Raw genomic sequence first — 14641 nt, forward strand, 5'->3', positions numbered from 1 at the left:
ATTAAAATATTTTTTGCCAAAATCATAAGCAGACAAAGCTGATTTTAAATGTACGTAGTTGTGAAATAATTTTAAAAGCATAGTATAAATTAGCAGAAGTGTCATGCTTGTTTTGAGCTTGCATTTTAAGCAAGAATCATTTCCTTTTTAAAGTTGAATTAGGCATTTAATTTAACCTGCAGTGATTTGTCATTCAATACTTTTCGTACTACAACTGCTGATTTCTATTTTATTTTTTTAATGCAAAAAGCACATTCCTCTTATTGTTTTAGCTGCTGTGATCAATCAAACATGCAGAATTTGTTTCCCCTGAAGATTGTAGTTTTGAACAAATTGTGGTGAGTGTGGTTTCATGGCAGCATCCACTCTCAAACTGTGTATAGCATATACTGTACAAACCTACAGAACTAAATGGGGATGTCTGGGAAGCGTCTTATAGTTGGTTCAGTAATGGCATGGACTCTAATGTACTTCAGAATTTGAGAGTCTGAGGTAGTATACCTTCAGGAAGCAAAAAGAAAATCAGTAGCATGTATGAATGCAAGTTATGAGAATAATCGTTGTTTATATATTTTATCCAATAAAACAATTGCTTCCACCTTATTTCAAGTTAGGAGATTTTTGGGATCCTGTGCTTGCCTACATTGGCTCCTTATTTGTAGTTTACTTGGCAAGTGGTTCCTGATAGAATAAATTGTTAGAGCAAATAAATAAACTGATATAAGGAAGGTATAGAAATGAGGTATAGAATGGAAATGGACTATTTATAGATTTTTATATAGAATGTTCTAATGTAGAAGGCATTGCTTACTAAATTCATAGATCGCAAGAGCACAGACAAGTCTAATTTCAGTTTTTATGTGACACTCATTAATGCTTCACCAGTATAAATTTTGGCAAGGCTTTCTATATAAAAAGGATATCATAAGCTACTTGTATACAACACTTTTAAGAAATGTGCTTCATGGTCTATAAACCAGCTAAGCCAGAATACTGGTATATGTTTTCAAGATAACATAATACCTTGCAACAAAACGGGCTGAAATGGAGTTGTAGGTAATTGGTTGGGGTAGCTATCATTTATTCTCAGAACTTTAGGTTGCAGTCTTAATTCACACTTAACTGGAAGTTTGCCCCATTGAACTCAGTGGGACTTACTTCTCAGCAGACAAGTGTAAGATTGCATTGCTAGTGTGCTTGTGTCTTTAAACAGGATCTGTGACCTCACCTGGAAGCTCTTCTGCCATATCTGATGGCATAAATTCCTCCTGGACTCCTCCCCAGACACTGGAGTCATCTTCAACTTCCATATACAGTGGTATCTCAGGTTAAGAACTTAATTTGTTCCTGAGGTCCGTTCTTAACCTGAAACTGTTCTTAACCTGAAGCACCACTTTAGCTAATGGGACCTCCCACTGCTGCCGCACCACCACCGCATGATTTCTGTTCTCATCCTGAAGCAAAGTTCTTAACCCGAGGTACTATTTCTGGGTTAGCGGAGTCTGTAACCTGAAGCGTCTGTAACCTGAAGCGTCTGTAACCTGAGGTACCACTGTACTTTTTGGCTGAAATGCCTACTTCAAAATAAAAAGCAGCCCTGTCTCATTTAATAATTAATAACGCTATCATTTTTTGATGTGACTCCCTAACTGAGAATCATAGAATCATAGAGTTGGAAGAGACCACAAGGGCCATCGAGTCCAACCCCCTGCCAAGCAGGAAACACCTGCAGAGAAGGTGTGGGAATTTTTGAAACTAGAGATTTTTGGGATCCTATGCTTGCCTACATTCGCTCCTTATTTGTAGTTTACTTGGGGAGCTGCTTTCTCCCCAAGACTCCTGTAGAATCCATAGCACTGTAGTTGGAAGAGACCTAGAGGGGCATCTTGTCCAGCCCCCAGCAGAAAGGAGCATAGCTACTTGCTCTGCTGCTTGTTGAAAGTCCAGTTAAAAAGCTGATTCTCCAGCTTCTTGCTCTGAGGAAACACCTGTGGGCCATTACAGTGAGAATTACAGCTGGTGAACAAAGAGTAGAGCTCTGGCTGATGCATTCCAGAGACTGGAGGCGGGAGAGACGGTACTGGATAGGAGGAAATACAAACAGAATCTATTGTGAAAGCAGAGAGTGCAGTTTCAGCTGAAGAGCTGAGATCACAAAGTGAACTTGACCTAGTTGTCACAGAGGTGGTAAAACCATTCCTGAACTGCACTGCTTGACATTATAGGTATCACATAATTGAATTTTGCTCCCTGCAAAAAAATGGACTGCATGTAGAAAACTAGATATTGGGAAAAGGTGTTCTAGTTTTTTACACATAGGGGGGAAATGTGGGAAAAATATGAATCAACTTTCAGTTACGTGAACCCATTCTGCATTCTCAGCGCATACAGGCTTCTCACCTCAGCGAGCAAAGGCTATTTCTTTGTTGTCCAGCAGCTGTTATTCAGATGCGTGCTGCTTCTATCCTGGAGTCATGACTAGTAGCCACTGATAGGCATGTTCACGGAGAGTAAGGCTAATCCCCTTTATACAGTGTCTGTATAAAATTGTGGAAAATTGCATACTGCATGAAATGAATACTGCACAGGCTACTGCTGGTATGCTTGGGAGACATGTAACATGAAAAATAACAGATATAACTAAGGATTGTTTGATCTGCATCTCAAAGTGAACTGACCTCTTGGGCTAATGTGCAAATTGGAATGCAGTCATTCTCCAAATTTTGCAATACAGTTCTCTGCTTAGAAAACTAACCAAAATTCATATTTTGGGATAAAATGTTACACTGGGATAGAATACCTTCCAAACTATGATTTTAAAGACAATTTTTGTGCATTTTTTGGTAGATTATACAGAAATAGGGCAGAAAGGATTTGGGAATAAATACCTACAAAACTGACATGGACTGGAGATGGATGACTCTGTCCATCCCTAGATATAACCCTTAGGCAGGTAATATTTTATGATGCTCTAGAGATCTTTCAGCTTCTTATATGTTATAGGAATTATGTTCCCTTCTTAGGTTTACTGTAACTTGTTAATCTTTGTGCATTCAGTGCAGTCCAACATTGGAAACTGCTCATGTACTGTTGCCCTAGGTTGTGAAAAGAGCCGCTCAATGAGCATCAGCTATGGACAAGTGCTACCCTCTTTCCTAAGCTGAGGTTTTTGGCAGGAGGCCACTTATTTCTGAAACTCTTCCACTTAGGCGGACTAGCAGGTTTATTTATTCTGCAAGGGAAAGTGGTCAGGCTTTCTCCAGGAGGCACTTCATGCAATCAACACTGCTGCTTTGGCATGGATCTGGCTTAGGACCAAATTAGACATTGCATTAAACATATGGCTGGCTCTTGGATGCTTGGCTTTCCTTTACTAAAAAACAGGTGAAGCTGATCCAGATTGGGAACATGGTGTGGAGGAGAAATGAATCTAACCCTTTGCCCCCGTTATGAATGGTGTATGGAATTAATACTCTTTGATTTGGCTTATTCCAGAGGGGCTTTCTTATTTTGTACAAATGATTCAGCTTTCAGGGTTTTCATCTGTATGTACTGAAGTGAAATTCATTGTACCTAATGCACCAGCATTAAAAAAAACTGATTATGAAATTATTTAACTGGGATGGGCTTGTGAACAGAGAGAGATTGGCTTGTTTTAGTTAACATGCAGCTTATTTTGGACTGTACTTTTGTTTTCCTGTTAAGGAGGGGTGTGGAAGAACATTGGTACATAGACTTTTAGGAGTTTGGAGCTTATGAAAATAGTATCATATTTTTGCACCAAAAGAAAATTAGTGTTTTGCTCTTCAGTTTCTGATGACCCAGAGTTGGTCATTAGTGTATTGTGCAACTTTGAAGCAAAACCTCACCTTTTCATTTGCTCATTTTCCTGCTTTTAAGCAGAGACAGTTGTATGAGGCAATTTTACCCACCCTGGCCATTGGGCTATTATATATATTTCCTGTGGAATATGTGTGGTAGCTACGGTATATATATTTCAGCAGCAAACACTGCCCCTCACAGTGTGTTCTGATGTGATCTTTGTTTGAACAATATTTAGTGGCAAAGAGGACATGATACAATATGTATTTTGATTTCCTGCACTCAGTGGTTGCTCACTGAAGTGATGGTGCTTAGATTAGTGATAGTGTGTGTGTAAAATAGTAGAATTTCAATTTAATCAGACTGCGATTTCTGATCTCTATATTAACTTCTGAACTTCTGAGAGAACTAAGTTTTTAAATATAGTATGTGTACATCTAACTGTATTGGGCTAAGTTTTGAACTGAATATCTCACTTCTGAGATACTAAATGTCCCAGTGTTGTGATACATCCTACTTGAGTGCCTTTCAGTGATGGGGCTGGGATTGCTGGCTGAACTACTTATCAAATATTACATTAAGAAAATGGTTAAAAAAATAAAACTTCCAATATCATAATGCCATTGTTAAAATCTATTGTGTGACTGCCCTTGGTATACTGTTAACAGTTCTGGCTACCACACCTCAAAAAAGGATATTGTAGAGCTGGAAATGGTTCAGAAAAGGCCAGCCAAAATAATTATGGGGCTAGAACAGTTTCCCTATGTGGAAAGGTTACAAGGTGGGGACATGATAAAATTGTATAATATTATTCAGAGAAAGTTGATAGAGAACTGGATCCATCTAAATATTGGAAGTTTAAAGACAGACAAAAGTAAGTACTTCTTCACACAGTGCATGATTAATCTGTGGAATTTGCTGTTTTTAAGTCTCATTTTAATCAATGTTTTATATTTGTAGTTAGCTGCCCTGAGGCCGGTTTTTAAACCAGGAAGGGCAGGGTATAAATAAAAATTTATTATAATATTATTATTATTAATATGTGGCGATGACCATTAACATGGATGGCATTAAAAGAGTTTAGACAAATTTAATGAGAATTTAATGTTGGGGGCAGTATGTTTCTGAATGCCAGTTGCTGAAAATCACAAGCAGGGAGATTTGATTGTGCTCATGTCCTGCTTACAAGCTTCTCATAGTTGCTTTGTCAACATGAGAATAGAATGCTGGGCAAGATGGGCCTTTTGATTTGATCTAGTAGAACTTATGTCCTTAAGTTGACTGCTGTGTCCTAAGACTCCCAGGGAAGCCCTGATGGAAGAAGTACCACGTATAGAAAATGACACAGTAATGTCCAGAAAAACAGTAGCAAGTCTGATGGTCAAGTCCAGGGGTCAGCAACCTTTTTCAGCCGTGGGCTGGTCCACCTTCCCTCAGACCATGTGGTGGACTGGACTATATATATATATATATATATATATATATATATATATATATTTGGGGGGGGGAATGAACGAATTCCTATGCCCCACAAATAACCCAGAGATGCATTTTAAATTAAAGGACACATTCTACTCATGTAAAGACACACTGATTCCCGGACCTTCCGTGGGCTGGATTGAGAAGGCGATTGGGCTGCATCCGGCTCCCGGGCCTTAGGTTGCCTACCCCTGGTCAAGTCGATGGTAGGCTATGCCAGATCGCAGTTGGAAGAGGAGGGAAGGTATGGTGTGTCAGGACCCTGGACAGGTCACTGTGGCAGGTACTGGCTGAAACTCACCCAAGGGGAGCTGCTATCTTGGCAGCATGTGGAGCCCTTGTGAACACTGGCTGGTCTGGATTGGCTATTAATCCTGACTCCTTTGAAGAGCTGCCTATATTTTAAAAGAATATTGTCTGATTTTACAGCTGCTGGCTCCTATAGCATGGGAGTCGTGAGGATTGTATTGTGCAGGGCAGGTCATCTTCTGAGTCTGAAAAGTCTGGTCTTGATAGTTCTGTAGTGAGGGATGATGACTTCCTAGGTGATGCCTCTGAGTTAGTGCGGGGTTGATACCAGAGAACATGACATTGTATGCTGAAGAAGAAAGCAAATTGATGTTGAATTTGCACAAGAGTTGCCATACACATTTGTTTACTGTTGTAGAATTCACTACAGATATCTTTGCTTCAGTTCTTTTATGAGCTGATGAGGAGGAGATAAAGCAACAAATGTAAGGGACTACAAATATTACACTAGGAACTGCCTTCTGCACAACATTCTGTACACCTTCCCTGCCCTTAGAGTTTTACATCTTGTCCTTAACTTTCTGCCTTTTTCCTTCCCACACTTTTTAGGTTACTCTTTTACCATTTCCCCCTTTTTCTTTCCCACTTCCCCTAGTTCAAAGTATTTTGTGCATTGTGACCAGAGAGTTTCTGCCACAATGAGTTTAGCTCTGCAAGAGGACCATGTCTTCATCAGTGCAGTGAAGTTTCTTGAAGCCATATTTAGTGTTTGTACATATGCAAAAAATAACTGACATGTAACTGGGGGATCTGGTAAGTGTTAATAGTGGTTTTCCTTCGTTTTCCATTTGCATGTATGCAAACTTCCAGTCTTGCAAAAGTCAAATATTTTAATATTGAACACAAGAGAAAACAGACTTTTCTAAGACATTAAATTTTGTCCTGGTGATCTGCATAAAATATGTACTAGGGGAAGAAGACCTCAAAGTTGGAAGCTACCATGATGAACTAGTTGTTGATTACTTACAGCAGTTGCATTTCACATTGCCTGGTGAATGTCCTATTTAACTATTAGCAATTTGTGTTGTTTGTCTAACTCCTTTTTCCTAGTTCTGCTTATAGGCAGCTGTGGTGAGCTGGTGTGAGAGTAAAGCATATTCTTAGCCAAAATATGCATACTTGTTAAGGCCAAAGAAAGTGCAGATGAGGTAACTCTTCTTTTCCTTACCTAAATAAATAAATAGTGATCTCATTCAAACCCCGAAATACACAGCAACCAAGAACCAGAAGTCAAGTGGTAAAATTTCAGGAATACTTCTCCATAATTTGCAAATAGATGAGTAAAAGATGGAGAAATCAGAGTTCAGTTAGCCAAACCCAGGAAATATTCCGGTTATCCTCAGTTGCCCTGTGAGTTAAAAAGTAAAGTCCTGGGCAAAGGTTTGTATCCTTTGCTGTGGGCAAAGAAAGGTGACATAGAAATATGAACTCTTTCTGTTCAACACAGATTGGGCAGCTATGTGAACATTAATGGATGGTGCAACATGATTCATAGGAAAGTACCGGTTATTGAGTTGTATATACATGCAACCATTCTGAGAAGAGGAACTAGTTAGGGCAGGGGGAAGAGAAGTATACATGAGAGAAGATCCTGGTTTTATGAACTCTGCCAAGAAGCTGGAATTTGAGTTGACCAGCCTGTTGGATGAAAACATGGTTGCAGCTGTGTCATGCTTGGGTGCCATTTTTTTAAAAGAAGGAAATGAACTGTTATACAAAAAATGCATAAGTTTTTTAAAAAATCATTCAAGCCTTATATCCACAATGAAACCTGCAGTAAGAAATAAACCAGAGTCATTTGTCAAGCCGGATTAATTGTTAGCTGGGACCCAGTTCTTCTCTAAATTCCATCTGTTAATTTACCAATTTCTGCCAAATTAGTACACTTTGCTACCTGTACTTAAATGGAAGGAAATTGGGTCCAAACAGTTTCACCAGCAGTAAATAGAAATATTAGGTATTGTGTCTTCTATTATATTGAATGACATCCTTGGAAGGTTTTAATATCCTATGTGAAATTATATTTGCTTCCAATAATTTTGGGTCACCTGACATTCCTCCCACATATGAAGAAGCTCTATATGGGTGGGACTATGCATGTCTAACTTGTAAAACAGAAGCAGCAACTCAGAGCAAGATTTTTTATTTTGGATGCTCCTATTCTGTGGAATAGTATTCTTGCTGAAATACAACGGGCACCCACTACTTGCACTTTCTGGAAACAATTGAAGACATTTTTGTTCTGAATGGCTACTCCAGCTTGTTAAATGGTCCTTTACCATGAGTGTCTACTTTGATCGAGTTTTAGTCTTGTTTTGAAGTTTTTGTGTTTTTTAACTTTTTCATTATGTTATTTGTAAATCAGCTTGAAATGGTTGTTTAGAAGGTAAGTAATAAATTGATGATGATGATGATGATGATGATGATGGAACTGAGAACATCCCATTATGCCTGCCTGGTGTTGAGCATCAGCATAACAATCATTTATATTGCAGTGGTTAAGAGCGCTGGACTTGTAATCTGGTGAACCGGGTTCACGTCCCCGCTCCTCCACATGCAGCTGCTGGGTGATCTTGGGCTAGTCACACTTCTCTGAAGTCTCTCAGCCTCACTCACCTCACAGAGTGTTTGTTGTGGGGAGGAAGGGACAGGAGAATGTCAGCCGATTTGAGACTCCTTAGGGTAGTGATAAAGCCGGATATCAAATCCAAACTCTTCTTCTACTCTTCTTCTATATTGCATCCTGGGCAGAGAGACTTCAAGCTGGTAGCCTAAGAGAATGAAGAATTGTTTCATTTTGGTTCTGATATTATAATTCCCAGATCTCTTTTCTGCAGCTCCTTTAACTTTTACCTACCTTTTTCCTTCATACTGCTAGTTAGGATGTAGAATGTGGAGATCCTTACATTCACCACATATGTCAAACTTATCAAGCTGTTACTTCCTAAGTGTATAGGAAGGTCTTAACTATTCATTTGAAAACAGCAAAATTATGGGGTTTGGGAGGGGTAGGTGTGGAGGAGGGAAATGAAGCTATCTCTCTGGGTTTGAGCAAGCTTCTGTCCAGATTGTCTCCCCATCTACTACCAGTTCACCAAATGCTGACACTTTATTCACTTCTCAATTGTGCAAAGCATAAAACTGACCTCTCAGACAAAACTTTTCACATCTTACCACAGGTGCTAATGGATACATCCTTGGGTGTTAATTTTTTTATATGTACCCCATGTTTTCATAAATTGTTGTACAATTAATCTCAACTCTTCTTGGTAATCTGTTTCATTCTTAGAGATCCAAGGGAGCACTTCTAATAGGATAGCAATGCAGAGTTGTTTTAATTGGTACCATGTGTTTTGCAGTATTTTCTGATGTCTCTGAACATAGCCAACATAATAACTGTGTGGCTTCATAGTATACTAACAAACTTGGGACTGTAAGTCCATCCTTGTGCATTGGGGCCTGTTTAGTAAGAGCCTTCCTCAATCCTGTCCAATATCTTCTGCCAATTTTCCAGTTCTTGATCATCTGAAGCAGAAAAAATATTAATACAAATAAAACTTAATAGTTGGAACATTTTAATTGTACAGATTAGATAGTTTGTTCCAAAATGGGAAGTGAAAGTTATGGCTGCTTCGTAGAAATAATATTTCTGTGTAATTTTAATTTGAGTTGTGTTTACCTGAACCCAATGGCTTGGATTCAGAGGAATGCCAGCTGAAGGGTGTTGATGGAATGTGACTTTCCCACCCCTGTAAAGCTTCTCTTAAGGATCCTGGCTGGGCTGAGGGAAAAGGTGGATTGCAAAAATGAAGCAGAAACACTTTCCATGAGCAGAAGATTTGTGATTCGTCATTTGGTTTAGAAAAGTAGGTGTAATTAAGGCAGGGAGATTCTAATCAGTAAATAGAGCATTTCTCATTAATGCTGGGTTTTCATAACCTCCTCAAGGACAATAGAAGGCTCACCAGCTTAAGCTAGTGAAAAAATTTGCCACAAAATGTTCCACCTTGCAGTGTTTCTCTTTGTCAAAAGCAACAAGGCCTTTGGGCAGCACACATCCAAGCATTTATAGGATGTGCTGGGACACAGCCCATCTCCAAAAGTAGTTTAGGGAGGAGAAAAGGCATATTTCTCCTGGTCTACCTTATTGTGGGGCTGGAGTTTGGAGGAAACTTCCTCTGGTGGGGCTGGGGATAAATAACTGGAATTCTCTTCATCTCCCATTAGCTTCAGGAGTTCTCTGCTTGGGAACCATCATGAAGCTTGGCTTTTTCTGCCACTAAAATTCCTTACATCATGACTATTCAAAAGTCTCTCACTGATATTAGCATGTTCTGCTTCTCTTGAACAATAAGCTTTCATGGGGATTGAAATCCATGTTTTCCACTTGTTGCTGACCTTTGATGATACACTGATTTATTGATAAAAGTATTGGTTGGAAATAATTTTGTAACCATAAAACCTAAATGCTCTTGTTAGTGTAAATAGACTGTGATGCCAAGAGAATTAGGTAGCAACCAAGGATGTGGTGATAATGAGGACATTCTGGTGAGGTGAGAAATGTAGTTCTATCTCACTCCCCATCAAATGGAAACAATCCCATCCCTCATGCTGAAGGGAGGAACCTCTAGAACAGGGTGGTTGAGCTTTTCATAGCAAGTGGGCTGCAAAAGTAGTACAACATGGAACCCATGGGCTGCACACTGCCTTGTTGCACACAGGGGAGGCAAGGCCAAAAGTTGACCCCCCCCTCGCCCTTGCACTGCCTTCCTAAAGCTGGCTTAGTGAGGTTTGGGGCTTTGGGAAGGAGGCAGAAGACACTGGCAGGGTCCTAGAGCCCTCCTTTTTCCTCCCTAGAGCTGGGAAAGCACCAATTAGGCTTTGTGACGGAGGTGGGAGCACTCTTAAGACCCTGCCTGAGCCCTCATCCATGCTTCCCACAGCTCAGCATCTTGCTTATCTGGCTTTGGGAAGGCAGCGTGAGGGCTGGTGTGTGTGCCAAATGTTGCTGAGGACCACCAAAAAGTCTCAAGGGACCACCCTACTCTAGGATAGGTTGCAATGTGAAACACAATATTCATTCATCAAATCTGGTTGACACTTTGAAGAAATGACGCGAAAACATCTTGCCTATAGTTTTCTTTATCAGAAACAGCAGCTATTCCATCAGGCTGAAAGGCTCTTTTGGAGCTCCTCTCCTCAAGTTTTTCCTAGCTGGTCGTTCCTCTGTAAGTAAGAAGTTTCCTCCCCACCCCCATTCCAATCACTTTCCTTTTTTATTACGTATCTTAGATTGTAAATTTGAGGGCAGGGATTGTTATCAGTGCCATTTGTAAGCCACTCTGGGAGTCATCTTTGGCAGAAGAGTGGGAAGAAAGTTCCTTAAATAAATAAAACTAATTTTACAGTTTGTTCAGAAAGTTGTCAGGAAAGTGTACATTTTGTAACGTAGAAAGGTTCTGACCTTCTCTGGAGTTCGTGCACCTTACAGAATGGATCTGAACATTGGAACATTTAATCATACACGCTTAGCTGGCTTCTGGCTGTTTCCCTATATAAATAAGAAATGGGGAGGGAGAGAAATCTATCTGAATCCTCTAGTCAGTATTTCTTCTGCCTGGTTCACATACCAATAGTAGCATGTGCCAAGTTTCACTTGCTACGTCTTCTATTTGAAGAGGAGAGATTATGCATGTTTATTCTATGGTCATTACGTATATTGCACATGGTTGTGTGGCCCATCTAACCTGTACTTAGATTTGAGTATGTTTGAGATTGAAAAAACACATTTCACCTCATTGCTTTAAAATCTTACAGTATTAGCAAGGCAAGTATTTTTTCTTTTATGGATAGCTGTTTTTGTATGTTGTAGTTCATCACCAACTACTCTATCAAGGCCAATGAGACAATAGCACAGAAACTTTATATCATTCAACATTAGGTAGCCTCTATTGCAAACCTTTTAACTTTCAGCTATTCTTCATCAACACATCTATTTTTCAGAAGTTATTAAGGTATTAATAGATTTCCTGTGTTCTAAAGAATGCATGCATTCAGGTTTTCTGTAGTAGCAATAGTTGGAGATTTGCATCAGTTTGAGATGAGCAAATTATGACATGCTATAATTTGGGGTCTGCTTTTTTGTTGTTGCAGTTCCCAGAGTGTGGTTTTTTTGGCATGTATGACAAAATTCTCCTGTTCCGCCATGACCTGAACTCAGAAAATATTTTACAGCGGATTACATCAGCTGAAGAAATACGTGAAGGTGACCTCGTTGAGGTTGTTCTCTCTGGTAAATAGGTTTTCAATGTGGTTCCCTTGTTGTTACATAAAGCCATGATATTACCATTGCTTCAAAATGGTTGAAATTTATGGACTGCTTTATAAATATTAAAGGTTACTTGGAATAAAGTAGATGAAATGACACCTTACTGAACCAGCTTCTATAGATGAAAGTGGTTGAATTTGTGTGTAACAATTGGATAATCTTAATTATCTTCTGAATTTTTTGGAATTAGTAAATTGTCAGTTACTTGATCTACAATAGCAATCACTGTGTTCTAAATAGTGTAGAAAGTTCTTCATGCAACCTTTATTAAAAACAGGTTTGGTTTTTTTTTTAAAAAGTATATAGTTGTATGTCTTACAATGCATGCTTTGTAGGAGTTGAGCGTAGTCAACAGTTTCTACCAAAGGCAGTTTGCTGAGGCTACCATTATTTTAAAAAATCATTACAGTCAGTCATACTTATAAATGCTGCTGTAATCAAGTGGGACTCACTCCCGTTTTATAATGTATTTTTTAAAAGCATTGGCTACAGTCGAAGATTTCCAGATTCGTCCTCATATGCTATATGTGCATTCTTACAAGGCTCCCACTTTTTGTGACTATTGCGGAGAGATGCTTTGGGGCTTGGTACGACAAGGGTTGAAATGTGAAGGTAAGTTTGTCAATAAGTGCATCTTAAGTATGACATGTATCTATGTCCATGTATCTATTGTCCATGACAATACACACTTTCAGTGATTTTGTGTATTGTACTTCAGTCATATTTAAAAATAAAACATAGTAGGTGTAACTCAAAGAGCAAGACATGTTATTATTTGAATTTGTTTTTCTAAAAGTCTTACAAAGTCAGCAGCCACATCCTCCCCGATAATGGCTTTCTTCTGTGGCAAGCAAAATTTCTGTTTGACAGTGCTACAGAGATATAAACAACCCAATCCTAAGGGTTTTAGGGCTGTCATATTAGGTTTAGGGTATGCAAAGCTAATGTCAGTGCAACATTGGAAGCTGTAGCATTATGCCAATGCTGCAGACAAACCTGCGTGGTACAAATGTTTTGGTCTGACGTGTTGATTAGAGAAATGTTTCCTTTTCTTGTCACAGCTTTTTATAACATGCAAATAAAGTTCTGAATGGGCATACCTTTTCATGTGGCCCTTGTTCAGTTGGCTGCAGTACCTTCCTCAGTTCTCCTGTCAACAGGCTGTTGTCCAGGTATTAGTAACACGACACTTCATGCTTATTGGCTTTTACTCAACTCCTGTGGTTCCAGCTGAGCCAGGAGTACATTGTTTAGATAGTCTGCCAGGGGAAAGAGAGCTGAGGAAGATCAGCAGCAACATGTATTGCATAACAGGCCCCGTTTTCAAGCTTTAGCTAGGGTGAAGCAGGGTCAGAAAAGCAAGTATTCAGGCCAAAAAAATTCCATGCATTACACAGATCTGCTGATAATTACACCCCCACTCCGTTGTGCTAGGAGATTATTAAAATTATATTGGGAGTCAAATTCACCATGTTTTGGCTTGATCTGTCTTTTCTGAAAATATGATCCTAATTTATTACTGTCAATTCTATTTAAATGAATGGTATCATTCATAATAAGTTGTTTATCTCCCTTCCCTAATGCTAATTTTATTAGGGTGTGGATTAAACTACCACAAGCGATGCGCCTTCAAGATCCCAAACAACTGCAGTGGTGTAAGAAAGAGGCGTTTATCTAATGTATCTTTACCAGGATCTGCACTTTCAGTCCCAAGATCAGTGCAAACTGAATACACAGTCGCAGTCACAGAAGAGGTATTTAGATGATTTTTCTCTCTCTTAAGGTGGGATTCCATTCAAGTTGCATATGCTACTGTCATGTGTCAAGGCACATAACCCCAAACCTTCCTTTTGTAAATATGTGGGGCTCCTGTGTTCTGATTTAATTTGTGCTGAGGTTCAGCTACTCAAATAGCCTTAGAGGAGATTTTCAATTCCAGAGATTTTCCCTGGAAAGTTTGTTGCTAAGCTTCTAAAGCACTCTTCTACAAAATATCAAAACTGATATATACAAAATATAAAAGCATAATAAAATAATAAAGTATAGTCTGAAATTGTATGAGGACACCATCTTGCTGAAGCTCAGTAGGTCTGTGTCTGGTCACTGCTTGGATGGGTGACTTCCTGCGAACAAAATTTATGCCACCTTGGGTTCCATGATGGAAGAGAAGTAGGATATCAGTGTAAGAACAAATGGTTTAATGGTTCAGATTTGTGAAGTAATTGTGACAAGATGATAAATCTGTAAGCCGTACACTTACCAATACATGACATAATCCCATTTTTGGCATGGTGCATGTTGCCATAAATCATTTGAAGAGCGTGATGCAAGATATAATCACGAACAACTTCCCCTTTCTTATTCTACCCCTCCAAAGCACAGAAAATTTAATATGGTTTTCCTTTTGTGTGTGTTTATAACCAAATCAATCACTTAACACTAGGTGATAAAGGTTAACAATGGAAATATTACATATATATTAGGTAAAAGTAGGATTTATTGCTATTCTGAATGTAATAGGATGAATATATAGTTCAGCAGTGCCCTATTGCTTGAAAGGTGGATGGCTCCATTCATGAGTGTAGATGTTACAGTTGTATTAAATTAATAAAAATCCACTCCGTCTGCAATCCAGTAAGTCAGACTGAGGGCCTGATCTAACCTGATCAAGCCCTCAATCTGACTTGAACCCTCATCTCACTC

At 39.1% G+C, this 14641-nt stretch overlaps 1 protein-coding gene across 5 annotated transcripts in view; it reads left to right on the forward strand.

Annotated features, from left to right (window-relative positions):
• Nucleotides 1-14641, forward strand: part of PRKD3 (protein kinase D3) — a 53955-nt gene that overhangs the window by 13018 nt on the left and 26296 nt on the right. For all 5 annotated transcript variants that reach the window (XR_014545662.1, XR_014545663.1, XM_083604261.1 and 2 more), the window contains exons 3-5: nt 11764-11902; nt 12419-12550; nt 13535-13692. Coding sequence is in view for 3 of the 5 variants with exons in the window: in XM_083604261.1 (XP_083460387.1) it covers nt 11764-11902; nt 12419-12550; nt 13535-13692 (429 nt within the window). In the remaining 2 variants the exon portion in view is untranslated. The remainder of the gene's footprint in view (nt 1-11763; nt 11903-12418; nt 12551-13534; nt 13693-14641) is intronic.

The sequence above is a fragment of the Podarcis filfolensis genome, assembly GCF_964270895.1.
Source record: "Podarcis filfolensis genome assembly, chromosome: 3".
Lineage (NCBI taxonomy): Eukaryota > Metazoa > Chordata > Lepidosauria > Squamata > Lacertidae > Podarcis > Podarcis filfolensis.